The 13,647-nt window shown below is 43.1% G+C and overlaps 2 protein-coding genes across 6 annotated transcripts in view; one reads left to right on the forward strand and one right to left on the reverse strand.

The window, feature by feature from the left end:
- Nucleotides 1–5,546, forward strand: leg1.1 (liver-enriched gene 1, tandem duplicate 1). The gene is made up of 8 exons (XM_033648309.2): nucleotides 1–344; nucleotides 610–696; nucleotides 779–852; nucleotides 2,223–2,327; nucleotides 3,935–4,053; nucleotides 4,728–4,869; nucleotides 4,973–5,069; nucleotides 5,183–5,546. Exons 1-8 carry the CDS (start codon nucleotides 47–49, stop codon nucleotides 5,329–5,331), a joined length of 1,071 nt encoding a protein of 356 aa, XP_033504200.1. The 5' UTR covers nucleotides 1–46; the 3' UTR covers nucleotides 5,332–5,546.
- Nucleotides 5,547–9,950: 4,404 nt separating this feature from the next.
- dpf3 (double PHD fingers 3) overlaps nucleotides 9,951–13,647 on the reverse strand; it is a 42,008-nt gene continuing 38,311 nt past the window's right edge. For all 5 annotated transcript variants that reach the window (XR_013493115.1, XM_033648800.2, XM_078173635.1 and 2 more), the window contains one exon: nucleotides 9,951–13,520. Coding sequence is in view for 4 of the 5 variants with exons in the window: in XM_033648800.2 (XP_033504691.1) it covers nucleotides 13,453–13,520 (68 nt within the window). In the remaining variant the exon portion in view is untranslated. The remainder of the gene's footprint in view (nucleotides 13,521–13,647) is intronic.

Here is a 13,647-nt window from a genome sequence, read left to right on the forward strand (position 1 = left end):
AAAGCCTTGTGACTCCATCCCTCCATGCAGTCGCAGCTCCTCAGCCATGATGTGTGCAGCGTTCCTCGGCCTCCTCTTGGCATGCGCAGTGTCTCTTAGCAGCTCTGCTCCAGTCCTAGACAATGGCATGCCCCTCATGTGGTCGCAAACGGTCGACCAAGTGTCTGCCCTGCCGAAACAGAATGACGTGGTGACCCCCGACCCGTGGACATTCGTTAACCGCATGAGCCTTTACCGGCTGTTGATTGCTGCCACAGACCCGTATATGGGATGCATGGGGACAAATGCCACAGACAGTCCAGTGTGGGGACTGCCACTGCAGCTTGCATGGATGAAAACCTCAGGTAAGATGACATTTCTTTAAAGAATTACTCCATTGTTTGCCTGCTTCTCTTTAATGATAATTGGTGCAAACATGGATGATGAGTCATCTAAGAATATTTATATAAAACTCAAACTCTCAGCAATATAACGAATAAATAACCAGCTTATACTGTGAGTCCCACAGTCACTGAGTCCTAAACTGAGTGACCATGACAACAAAATGCCACCAGCTACCAAAGCACATACACACAACCTAATGACGTTATGTAAAACGTGTCACTGTAGGGCGTCTCGCTGATCCAACCGGCGCTACGACCTGCGGCCTGGAAACTGGAGATGCTTCGTGTATTTCTCCTCAGAGCTGGTGGTCCTGTAAGTGTGGCAGACAGACACATGTATACATTCACACACATTAAAACCTGAGCAATTACAAAACCATTTCTTTCTCCTCCAGGTGTGAACTACTTTGTGTCTGCTCTGCCCTTCCTGTCTGCTGCACAGCAAGGCCTCATGGGAGCAGACGTCCAGGTAGTAGTGCAGCTGAACGTCTCAAACTGGAAGTGAGACAGTTGAAAACACAGACAGACGGTGAAAAGTTAGACAGACAGTTCACCCCAAATCCAAAGCCTGTATCTTTCCTCTGACCTGTAGGTATATTGTTTTGGTGTGAGTTGCAAAGTGTTGGAGATATCAGCTGTAGAGATGTCTGCCTTCTCTCCAATATAATGGAACTAGATGGAGAACTACATGCACCAACCGAAGGAGGAGTGCATCTACTGCTAGCTTACATAGCACCACTGAGCTAGTTAACGTTACAGCTCAGCCAAGGAGGACGCCATTAATGTTTACAAGTCTATCACAAACACAAGCCTCTCATCCATGAGTAGATGCCACCTCCTTTATTTGTTCAGTAGAAAGAAAATAGTTCCTACATGAAACTGCTCACAACAAGGTCTGTGGATTATCTTGAGTAACCGGGTTATGATTTCCGGAAAGAGGCATGCTGCACTTTGAGCACCACAAGCTAAAGCCTGATTTATGGTCCTGCGGCGTACCTACGATGTACCTACGTCGTTGCCGTGATGCCGTCGTGAACCCTTTGAACTTCTCCGTCACTCCATTTCGTCGCGGTGCAATTCACTGCCAGAGCAGTAGGGGGCTGCGTTCCTTTCCTGAATGGTTATTGTTGTCTCTAGTTGATTCTTTGTTTAGCTTCCGGCTTTTCTGGTCACAGTGAACAATGGCAACCAAGAGAGAGAGAATCTTGCTAGAGTTGGAGTCGTTGGATGTCGAAGAAAGTATGTTAATACTGCAACATCTACATCGCAACAGATAATGTTTAAAGATGGCGGGGATGGCGCAATCTGGAAACACGGAACCGGAAATGCGTTGCTACCAAGCAAACCAATCACAGCCCTCTTGGTCTGCGCTGGGTCTGCGTCGCCTTGACAGTCACATGAAACTGATTACTGAGAAATTGAGTGCCATCTAATTCCATTATACTGGAGAGAAGGCAGACATCTCTACAGCTGATATCTGCAACACTCTGCAGCTCACACCAAAACTATCTAGACTGATAAACAGCACTACAGGTGAGAGGAAACGTGTATTTTAAATTTGGGGGTGAACTGTCCCTTTAAGGGATAACCAAAGTCGTTGTAATTAATTCTAAGGGGGACATGAATCACCAAATCATTAACAACATCAATGAGACTCACCCTAAAGGCACCACAAACGCCTGTACCAAACTTTATGGAAATCCATCCCATAGTTGTTGTGATATTTCAGCCTGTGTCGTCAGTGGTTTACCAACTGGCCAAAATGTTCTCACAAAAACCTGAAGCCCATTTTGATATTTTGATGATGATTGTACTGATGGGTGATTTTGTTTCTCTTAGGTCACGATGCAGGTACCTGAAGGCGTCGAAGGCTATTGCACTACATATACCGAGTGTGCAGCGAGCTACCCTGACGCCATGACCAAGTGGGACGCCTTTTTCCAGGTACATGAGATACATATCACTGAGTTTGATATAGCAAGGCAGAAGTGGACAGTGCTTCATATGCTAACCCTTTTGAACACACACTGAAAAAAAATATTGCAAAAGGGGCTGCTTTAATACAAATTAACATCACCAGCCATGGGGAGCAGGCCCATGTTATAAAGTGGGAGTTTGGAGTTTGAAAAACACAACCATGCATAGTATAAAGTATGAAGTCAGGAAGTCTCTCAACTTTTTGGTGCTGTGGTACAAAATTGTTAAAGTAAATGGGTCACTTCATATTATGCACTAACATTTCTGTCCCAGTGACTTACTTCTGTATATTCTGTGCCACATATTGATAATTAGTAATGTCTTAAAACAAGATTGAGATTGTCTTTATGACATAAACACACAAAAAAAACCATGTGTTGAATTTTAAATATATTTATATCTAATAATTTAATGTATATTTATAACTTATTTTGTGTCCCTGAAGTCATTTTCCATCATATCAGTTTGTATTTTTTTACCCTCCAAAATAAATTAATTAAATTAAATTTAAAAAAATAAATAAAAAATCATTGAGACCATTTTTAGGAAGGAACTCAAAAGGGGAGTAAAGTAAGGTGAGCATAATTTTTATCCCCATGTTCCGTGATGTTAAAGGGACAGTGCACCCAAAAATGTAAACTCAGCCATTATCTACTCACCCATATGCCGAGGGAGGTTCAGGTGAAGTTTTAGAGTCCTCACATCACTTGCAGAGATCCAAGGGGAGAGGAGGTAGCAACACAACTCCACCTAATGGAGGCTGACGGCACCCCAGATTCAAACGTCCAAAAACACATCATTGAAACCACAAAATATCTCCATACTGCTCGTCCGTAGTGATCCAAGTGTCCTGAAGCCCCGACATAAAAAGCTGTTTGGAAAAACGTGCACACGTGAGCGCGGTGTCCAGAGAGGCAGTCAGAGCTACAGGCTACAATGAGGCTAAAAACAGAGTTCAAATGACGTTTTTCCAAACAGCTTTTTATGTCGGGGCTTCAGGACACTTGGATCACTACAGACGAGCAGTATGGAGATATTTTGTGGTTTCAATGATGTGTTTTTGGACAGTTGAATCTGGGGCGCCATCAGCCTCCATTAGGTGGAGTTGTGTTGCTACCTCCTCTCCCCTTGGATCTCTGCAAGTGATGTGAGGACTCTAAAACTTCACCTGAGCCTCCCTCGGCATATGGGTGAGTAGATAATGGCTGAATTTTCATTTTTGGGTGCACTATCCCATTAAATTGTTTGTAAAACTCTTTAAGTTCCACCTTGTTAGGCAAAATTATGAAGAAAGTCAGTCCAAACATTTGATATAATTAAAAAAAGTTCTGTTCATGTGTAGAAGGTTTGCTGGCTAAATCTGGATCACTCAAAGAGCTCCAGCTAATTTAGCTCAAAATTTTTCACCCCATTAGGTCCATAAACCAAAATAAACCAGTCCAACCATATTGGATAGATTGTTATTCGAGTCCCTGGGATTGACTAATATGTTTCGCTGATAATTAAACATGTCATTATTCTTTGTTTTTTCCAAACGTTTTGAAGCTGAAATGTTTTCATGTGTGTGTTTAAAGGCTCTGAAGGGTGCAAATGAAAATCCTCAACCCGACGATGAGAAGAAAGACACTCTCCTCGGTCTCTACTGGGACGCCCAGATGGCTTCAACCTATGCCTCTGCTGCATGCAAGGCCAAGTAATCTTTCTCTCAATCCATCCATCCATCTTAAACCAATAGTTTGACATTTTTGGAAATACACTTTTTGAGAAACACAGATACCCTTCCTTTTGTCAATTATACGGCTGCAGCCAGTTAGCTTAGCTTAGCATAAAGATGGGAACAGCTGGCCAGGCTCTGTCCGTTCCCACAGTGAAAAGTTGTGGATGGTCCCAACAGAAGCGTTCCTTAGCGTCCCCATGTTTGGTCCCCCCTCTGTTGGGGTACCTAGCACACAGATCTGGTACTAAAAGGTGGAGCTAGAAACCCTGCAGTCTGATTGGTCAGTAGAGGACGGTCACTCTGCTCAGGGCTGAGTTGTGTCTGGTTCTATGTTGAAAATGTGGGCGTGCAGCCTCGTTTTGTGGACGATAAACCAGGTGCAGACTTCCATCTGTGTCACCGCTGTTGAGGAAATACAGCGAGTGCTGGACGGAGCAGTGAGTGACAACAACCCCGCCCACATTTAAGAGGACTGTCTGAACACACCGAGGGTCTAGGTACCATGTCTGAAGGCTTACTGCTGGTTCCAAAGGGACTGGACTGAAAGGGTTTGGTGGAGACGAGGCTTTAGAGGTGTATCACTGTTCTCACCTCTCTCTTCAGCAAAGCCAGTAAGCTTTCTCCTTCTATTGTTCCCTCCTCTCCTTCAGGCAGAGCCACCTCTCCTCTGTAGAGGTGTCATTTGCAAACAGCTGGCTGAACTCAGCCGAGTACGTTTCTGCGGCACACTTCCAATCCGGTTTGACGAAATCTGCGATGTTCATGGCGCCCCTCCCAAGTCGCGTTTTAAAGGTACGTAACTACAACTGCATCCATGCATTCATTCCTAAACCTGTCACATTTTACAACCTGTGCTTTCATCTTACTTTGTTCTGTCTGTCAAATCTGAATGTAGGTCGGTGACAATGCGCCTAACATAGCCGATATGACCAAGGAGGAGAACCACACACTGTCTACCTTCTCCTGGATGAATTACATCAACAATCTACTGGGTAGGCCACACACACACACACACACACACACACACAAATATTGTACCATGGCTTCTTTTTTCTAAATTGAATCGGTGAGCTTTTAAGGATGATCATGATCATGTCTCTATCAGCTGGGTCACTGGTGTCTTCCTGGAAACGTGCCATGTGCTCCGTGGACACAAGAGCCAAAGGAAGAGAGATGCTGGAGCAGCTCCTACTGAACCCCAGCTACGCCACGTCCACTTTCGTGTCCATCGTAACAGGAATGAGTGGCTGCTGAGACCCCCCCCCACACACACACACACACACACACACTGAGGCTTCACTGAGGACACTTGCAATGCATAAAGATATAACTGACATTACTTTTAAGGAGTGAAAGTATTTGGAGAGCGTAGATCAACAGATTTAAAGATAAAGCATGTAATCGTCTGTATGTCTTTGTTCTTGTCACTCTTGTGGATATACTGTGCCCCAGTAAAGCTTCAGAAAACACTCATTTTACTGTCATTATTGTACTAACTGTACGTTAAGCTGTGTCCGACTACAGCCAAACATTTCCTCTGCCACTCCTCCTGGGGCCGTATTCACAAAGAGAGTCCTCTCAGAGAGCTCCTAACTTAGCATTTAAAGTAATGAGTCCTAGCTTAGGACGTCTTAAAAGTCCTTCTCTCTACTCCCAACAGTTTTTCACCTTAGGAGGTCTTTTAAGGTCTAGGATTCTCTGTGAATAACTTATCTTTACAAGGACCTAGTCTTAACTTTAATGGGAAATTCTAAAAAAAAAAACATCACACTTCTAAGAATTTTCCTGGAATTTCGTCACTGGGAGCAACAAACTGGCGCTGAGAGAAAACAAGACACTAAATACTCTGGTGAGGGGAAGGGTATCGAGACACAGGTGAGACTCATCAGGGCGGGACAGACAATCAGACACAGGTGATGTCATCAAAAGGGAGGGAAAACACACAGGGGCAGGAAGTGAAGTGATCTTAAACAGCAAAACAGGAAACAACATGAATGAATGAAATAAAAAACATAACCTACGAAACTTGAGCTGTGACACTTACTTAAGGGTGTTGTGTCACCCATAGAATCCCTTAGAAGGTCTCCATAGTTAAGTAAAAATGTCAAAGCATTTACTGCATTGAAGATTGCACAGTGGTAAAATACTAGTTTCCATGACAACAATGTGCATGCTTGTGCTCAAGCTTGTGATACCTTAAGTCTTTTGTGCAATGGTGTATTAACTTTAAGGGATTCCTTAAGTGTAAGACCAAGATATAGAGAAACCCTTAAATACTTAAGTGAACATTTTAAGGAAATGTGAAGGAAAAGACGTGTTTTGTGCAACTGATTTTATTTTAAGAAAGCCTTAACATGGACTTTAAGGAAAACCTTACTTGTTTTGAAGTGTTCTTGAAGATACACAGTGAGGTTCGTAATGAATCATCCTTACGTACCAAAGTTTGTTTTGGAGTTCCGCAAGGTTCTGTGCTCGGACCAATCCTATTTACTCTATATATGCTTCCTTTAGGTAACATCATTAGAAATCACTCTATAAATTTCCATTGTTATGCAGATGATACACAGTTGTATTTATCGATGAAGCCAGAAGAAAGTAATCAATTAACTAAACTCCATAACTGCCTTAAAGACATAAAAAATTGGATGAGCACCAATTTCCTGATGTTAAATTCAGACAAAACTGAAGTTATTGTTCTTGGCCCCAAACAACTCAGAGACTCTTTATCTGATGACATAGTTTCTCTAGATGGCATTGCTCTGGCCTCTAGCACTACCGTAAGAAACCTCGGAGTAATATTTGATCAAGATTTGTCTTTTAATTCTCATTTAAAGCAAACCTCACGGACTGCATTTTTTCATCTGCGTAATATTGCGAAAATTAGGCCTATCCTGACCCGAAAAGATGCAGAAAAATTGGTCCACGCTTTTGTTACCTCAAGGCTAGATTACTGTAACTCTCTATTATCAGGTAGCTCTAGTAAGTCCTTAAAAACTCTCCAGCTAATTCAGAATGCAGCAGCACGTGTACTAACAGGAACTAAGAAACGAGATCATATTTCTCCTGTTTTAGCTTCTCTGCACTGGCTCCCTGTAAAATCCAGAATTGAATTTAAAATCCTACTGTTAACTTATAAAGCTCTAAATGGTCAAGCTCCGTCATATCTTAGAGAGCTCATAGTGCCTTATTATCCCACCAGAACACTGCGCTCTGAGAACGCAGGGTTACTCGTGGTCCCTAAAGTCTCCAAAAGTAGATCAGGAGCCAGAGCCTTCAGCTATCAGGCTCCTCTCCTGTGGAATCATCTTCCTGTTACGGTCCGGGAGGCAGACACCGTCTCCACATTTAAGACTAGACTTAAGACTTTCCTCTTTGATAAAGCTTATAGTTAGGGCTGGCTCAGGCTTGCCCTGTACCAGCCCCTAGTTAGGCTGACTTAGGCCTAGTCTGCCGGAGGACCCCCTATAATACACCGGGCTCCCTCTCTCTCCCTCTCTCTCCCTCTCTCTCTCTCTCTCTCTCTCTCTCTCTCTCGTATTCTATTACTGCATCTTGCTAACTCGGCCATTCTGGATGTCACTAACTCGGCTTCTTCTCTGGAGCCTTTGTGCTCCACTGTCTCTCAGATTAACTCATATCACAGCGGTGCCTGGACAGCGTGACGTGTGTGGTTGTGCTGCTGCCGTGGTCCTGCCAGATGCCTCCTGCTGCTGCTGCCATCATTAGTCATTAGTCATACTTCTACTGTTATTATACACATATGACTATTGTCACACATGTATACTGTCTGATATTAATACATACTTTCAACATATTGTACCACAGTAGCCAGAACTATAACTATAATATTATTACTTTCATTAATGTTGTTGTAAGCTACTGTCATTACCTGCATCTCTCTCTCTCTCTCTCTCTCTCTCTCTCTCTCTCTCTCTCTCTCTCTGTCTCATTGTGTCATATGGATTACTGTTAATTTATTATGCTGATCTGTTCTGTACGACATCTATTGCACGTCTGTCCGTCCTGGAAGAGGGATCCCTCCTCAGTTGCTCTTCCTGAGGTTTCTACCGTTTTTTTTTTTCCCCGTTAAAGGGGTTTTTTTTGGGGAGTTTTTCCTTATCCGCTGTGAGGGTCTTAAGGACAGAGGGATGTCGTATGCTGTAAAGCCCTGTGAGGCAAATTGTGATTTGTGATATTGGGCTTTATAAATAAAATTGAAAATTGAATTGAATTGTTTGCACAGAACATCTGCAATCAATGAGAGTCTTAAAGAATTCATCTCAGGACAATGTCACAGTGTGTGGGGCAAATGGCAGTGGGGGAGTATAACTACAGAAAAACTTAAATTAATAGTTGTAGATTAAAGTAAAGGCCCTGATTTAAATGAGCGAGCAGTTTCAGCAGACCTCAGGTATTCAGGGAGCTCGCTCCACAGCTGTGGACTGCAGAAACTAAAAGCTGCTCTTGTTTTGATCCTGGAAACACTGATTTAACCTGTCCCAGATCACCTGAGGGGTCTGGATGCTTTGAAGCGTACATGTAAATCAGAAATGTACTACTACTACTTTTCATGGCTGTGGCTCAGAGGTAGAGTGGGTCGTCCACTAATTGGAAGATCTGCAATTCGCTCCCTGGCTCCTCCAGTCCACATGTCAAAATATCCTTAGGCAAGATAGAAAACCCCAAATTGCTCCCGATGGCTGTTCCAATGGTGCGTGAGAGTGTCAGTGGTTACTGATTCATTTATTTTCTGTTACCACGTATCCTGCTGGGGGTCACAGGGAGCTCGAGCCTATTCCAGCTGACATTGCGTGAGAGGCAGGGTTCACCCTGGACAGGTCACCAGACTATCACAGGGCTGACACATAGAGACAGACAACCATTCACACTCACATTCACACCTACGGACAATTTAGAGTCACCAATTAACCTGCATGTCTTTGGACTGTGGGAGGAAGCTGGAGCACCTGGAGGAAACCCACGCTGACACAGGGAGAACATGTCAGAGCACCTGGAGGAAACCCACGCTGGGTGGGTGTCGGTGGCTTAGTGGTAGAGCAGGCGCCCCATGCACAAGGCTGTTGCCGCAGCAGCCCAGGTTCAAATCCAGCCTGTGGCCCTTTGCTGCATGTTGTGCCCCCCCCCCCCAAAATGGCCAAAAAATATCTTTAAAACTCCACACCAAGGGGCTGGATTCCTGGTTCCTGGTTGCTGTGAGGTGACAGTGCTAAGCTCTGCCCCACCCTGCCGCCCTATACATATCAACAAATTAATTATGATGTATTAGTGTGGTTAAAAATGAAATGTCATTGACCCCTGAGCACTTCTTCAACCTGATATCCAAATAAATTCCAGAAATAATAAACTGTATATTCAGACAGGGTCCATCCAGAGCTCTACTCCAGTCCAATAGCTCACCCTAGTGGTAATTTGATGTAAGTGCTAACCCATCATGAATTGCCAAAGGGTGAAGCACAAACCCAATAACATCTCCAGTAATATGATGACCAGGATATTTGACATAAAACCTGAAATAAGATTAAATAAAATATATTCTGGTAATAAAGTCCATGAGGGTTTGGACAGCATTATATTAGCTGCACAGTGTTACACATACAGGTTGATAATGCAGAGGAAATCCACGTTTGTAACCTCTTATAAAGTTAATTCTGTGTCGCTGGAGAGAGCATCCAAACACAGAGATGGTCCGGAGACATGGCTCATCTGTCAATTAGAGTATAATGGATTCATATCAGACTCAGCCATCTTGGCCAGAGCCACATAAACACTCAATGCCTATTTTTAATTTGGATACACAGCATTAGGGTTTCCTGGTAATGGATTCTTGAAAGGGAACAAAAACACTTCAAACAGTATTTCTGTAAATATATTTTACAGGAACTGAAGATACAGTAAGCAGGAACTTTCACAGATGACGTGAGGAAAGGACTAAATGAAAAACTTCTTTGTTTCAACACAAAACATAACGTTTACTTTAACAAAACACAACACACATTTTAAATCACTGTAGGTGACGGCATCAAATAAGAATGACAGCAAAGACATGTTTTAAAAAGGAAGACACAAAGGGTCGTTGAACCCGCCATGGAAAAGCACAATAAAACCCTCTGCATATTATTAACATCATGTATCTACGCTAGCTCATGATTGTCTGTGGAAAAGCAATATCAAATACAAAGTCACAATAAAAAAGACAAAAATGCAGATTGTGATATCCTGTGAAGGCCTGCACACCACGTGTACTGTGAGGGCTTATTCTTGATGGTTCTTCCTATTTATGACCAACCTTGTTTTTAGAGCATTAGATTTCGGTACAGAAACATAAATTACACTGATGGGGCTTTGAAGATTTACAAGAAACCAGTTTTACATATTAATCTCATTTATGGGGTAATAAACATCCAGGTTGTCCAGAATATATTCTGGTTATAACCGGGTAAAGAAATGTTATAAATTCAGATATAAGCTGTGCCAACTTCCACACAGGACTCACCAGTAAATACTGCTTCTTCAGGCCAGTTTAAAACAGTCATGAATCAAGGTTTGATAATAAAACACACATTGACCTGGTTCATTTACAGCAGTGGTTCCCAAACTGTGGGGTGGGGCCCTCTAGAGGGGCACAGAGGTATTGCAGGGGGCACACATTACTCATATAGTGAGAAAACAAAAGGTAAAAAACCCTTTTCACAGCAGATTATTTTGAAATGTCCGACACAGGTGCACAGGTGTATTAACTGTTCACTGAACTCCTCCCTAAAACAGCTATTGTCAATCACCTTGAAGCAACCATTATGGCATGGCTGACCTCTCCAGTTTTTGATTTTGCTGACATATTGAGGCATATGCATGGTGCATGGTGCATGTATGAGGACTACAATGAGTATTAAAGAGTTTGAAGCAGGGGAGACCAGGGTCGGTTGGCACACAGGTATTTTCTGATCCTTTAAAGGTCACAGAAGCAAAAAATGTAACATCCAAATGTTTGTTTTCTTTACCGGCACTCATGCACTGTAACTTGCCTCTCAGTGCACCACGCTCACATGTGTGTGCTTGTGCGAGACCGTGAGACATGGGCACCGCCTTCATGTGTGTTCACGTGCTTTCGCTGGTCTCGCCCAAGCGCACACACGTGAGTGCGGTGTCCAGAGAGGCAGTCAGAGCTACAGGCTACAATGAGGCTAAAAACAGAGTTCAAATGAGGTTTTTCCAAACAACTTTTTATGTCGGGGCTTCAGGACACTTGGATCACTACGGACGAGCAGTATGGAGATATTTTGTGGTTTCAATTATGTGTTTTTGGACGTTTGAATCTGGGGCGTCGTCAGCCTCCATTAGGTGGAGTTGTGTTGCTACCTCCTCTCCCCTTGGATCTCTGCAAGTGATGTGAGGACTCTAAAACTTCACCTGAGCCTCCCTCGGCATATGGGTAAGTAGATAATGGCTGAATTTTCAGTTTTGGGTGCACTATGCCTTTAACATTAGCTTGACGAGAGAACCAATGCAATGTTAACCTCTGTGTTGGCCAGCGGAAAAACATCGTCCTTGGAGAACTGTATACATGAAGGCTATTTCTTGATGTCTTTTTACCAACTGGTGAGGAGGCTGAATCTTTTAGCTAAGGACATGATACTTTAGCTGTATTGTGTATGTAGCCATCACATGTATATTTCATTTCCTTTTACAGGGTTCTTGTTTAAAATTAGTCCCCGGAGATCAATTTTATTTTTCTTGAACCAACTCACTGATTTAGCGCTAATTAGCTAGCTAACTGTAGTTGATAAATCTTCCAGTGCCAGCTAAGAAAGAGACATGTATAGCTGCAGACACATTCTGTTTGAAGAGCACACGCCACATCCCTACAAACTGCACCCATTATACCTGAAGACCTGATTCACTTAATAAGTAACAAGATGTAACCCTCACCATGACCCTTACCTTAACCTCTCTTTTACTTCATACTTCATGGATAGCTAAATGCTAGCTTAGCATTTTCTTCAGGGCTTCCAGTTTTGGATTGAGGGGTGAAGGGGTCTGATCTTGGACTGAGTGGGTGAGTCATGTAGCTGCTCCAGCCACAGCTCTACCTACTTGCCAAGAAAACCAAAAGTCATTAGCTAGGAAATACCTTGACAGACATAGCAACAGTAACTAAGACAGGCAGCGGTTTGCAGAAGAAAGGTATTCTGTCAGTTCCACCTGTGCCTTTCCTGCTATGAAAAGTCAAACTGTCTGCTGTGAAAAAAGGTCATTTGGGAACAACAAAGAAACACGAGCGCTCTGATGCTATCAAGACGATCAAGATTCAGATTAGTGATCCAGCTGTACGGAGCAGGTTCCAACACGTGAGGCACCTTCGAGATAAATAGCCTTGACAAGGAAGAAAAGAAGAATAGTTGAGGTTCATCAACCTGTCAGTCAAATCCAAAGCTTTAGGAATCTTGATCTTGAGTTCACTGTTTATATAATAGGTGAACTTTGGCCTGTTGTGCATAAATACTCCATGAAAGAAAAAGTTTGGGAACCACTGATTTACAGTAAAGATCTCCTCAACAGTAACATTTGGATTGTGATCAACAATAAATAAATAAGCATTTCGTTCTATGTTAGAATTTCTGTAAAGTGTCAAATTGAGCACCATGGTATCCTAGCAACCACCAGGATACAAAAAACAGACGTGGATTAAAAATGTCACCACGCTCCGACAGGAATGATAGCCGAGACTCTTTTATCGCTCCGTTTCCTCTCACTGCAGATATAAATTTCACCAAGCTTGACAAAAACCTGTGAACGATGGCTAACTAACGTTGAGTCTGTCCAGATATGAAATAGGAATGTCACCGTAAAGTGTAAACACAGGAGAGGAGCAGAGCCGGGAGGAGAAATTTAAACAAACATTAGTCAAACCCGCTGCGAGCGGCGAGGGGAGGCGAGTGAAAACAGCTTCAGAAGAAAGTCTGCGACAAACGTCTTTCATATCAAACAAATGTAAATCAGGGGGAACATCCAGGGAGCTGTGTGTGTGTGTATTCCACACACACACACATGTACTACACAGTATTAGCCGTTATCAATCTTGCTTTGGCTTCTTGCCGTCTGCTGAATGGTGAGGTAGAGAAATGACTGAACGGCAGACCTGCTGTTGGCTGACATATGGTCGAGATTGCATGTTGATGCCGCTTTGCTCGGCTACAGTATACGCCTTACACAGGAAACTGCCCTGAGCCTGCTAATGCACTGGAGCGTGTGTGGACGAGTGTATCTGTGTGTGTTTGAATCTATCTGAGAGAGTGTGTGCCAACGTGTCAAACAGTTAATGTGTAGGTACAGCTATATATACTGTGTCTGAGGAAGTTATGCTTCTCCGTAGGCTGAGGCCTTGTCTTTCAACAGATCCAGACACACGTGACAGCTCCAGCTCCCTGCGGACAGAGAGACGGAGAAAGGGGGTGAAATCTCTTCTCCATATATAGGCCTTTGCTTGTAGCCTCTTTTAAATATACAGCACATGACATATATATATAGTATCAGCACACTGATGTATAATAA

Source organism: Epinephelus lanceolatus, chromosome 13 (assembly GCF_041903045.1).
Source record: "Epinephelus lanceolatus isolate andai-2023 chromosome 13, ASM4190304v1, whole genome shotgun sequence".
In the NCBI taxonomy this organism is placed as follows: domain Eukaryota; kingdom Metazoa; phylum Chordata; class Actinopteri; order Perciformes; family Serranidae; genus Epinephelus; species Epinephelus lanceolatus.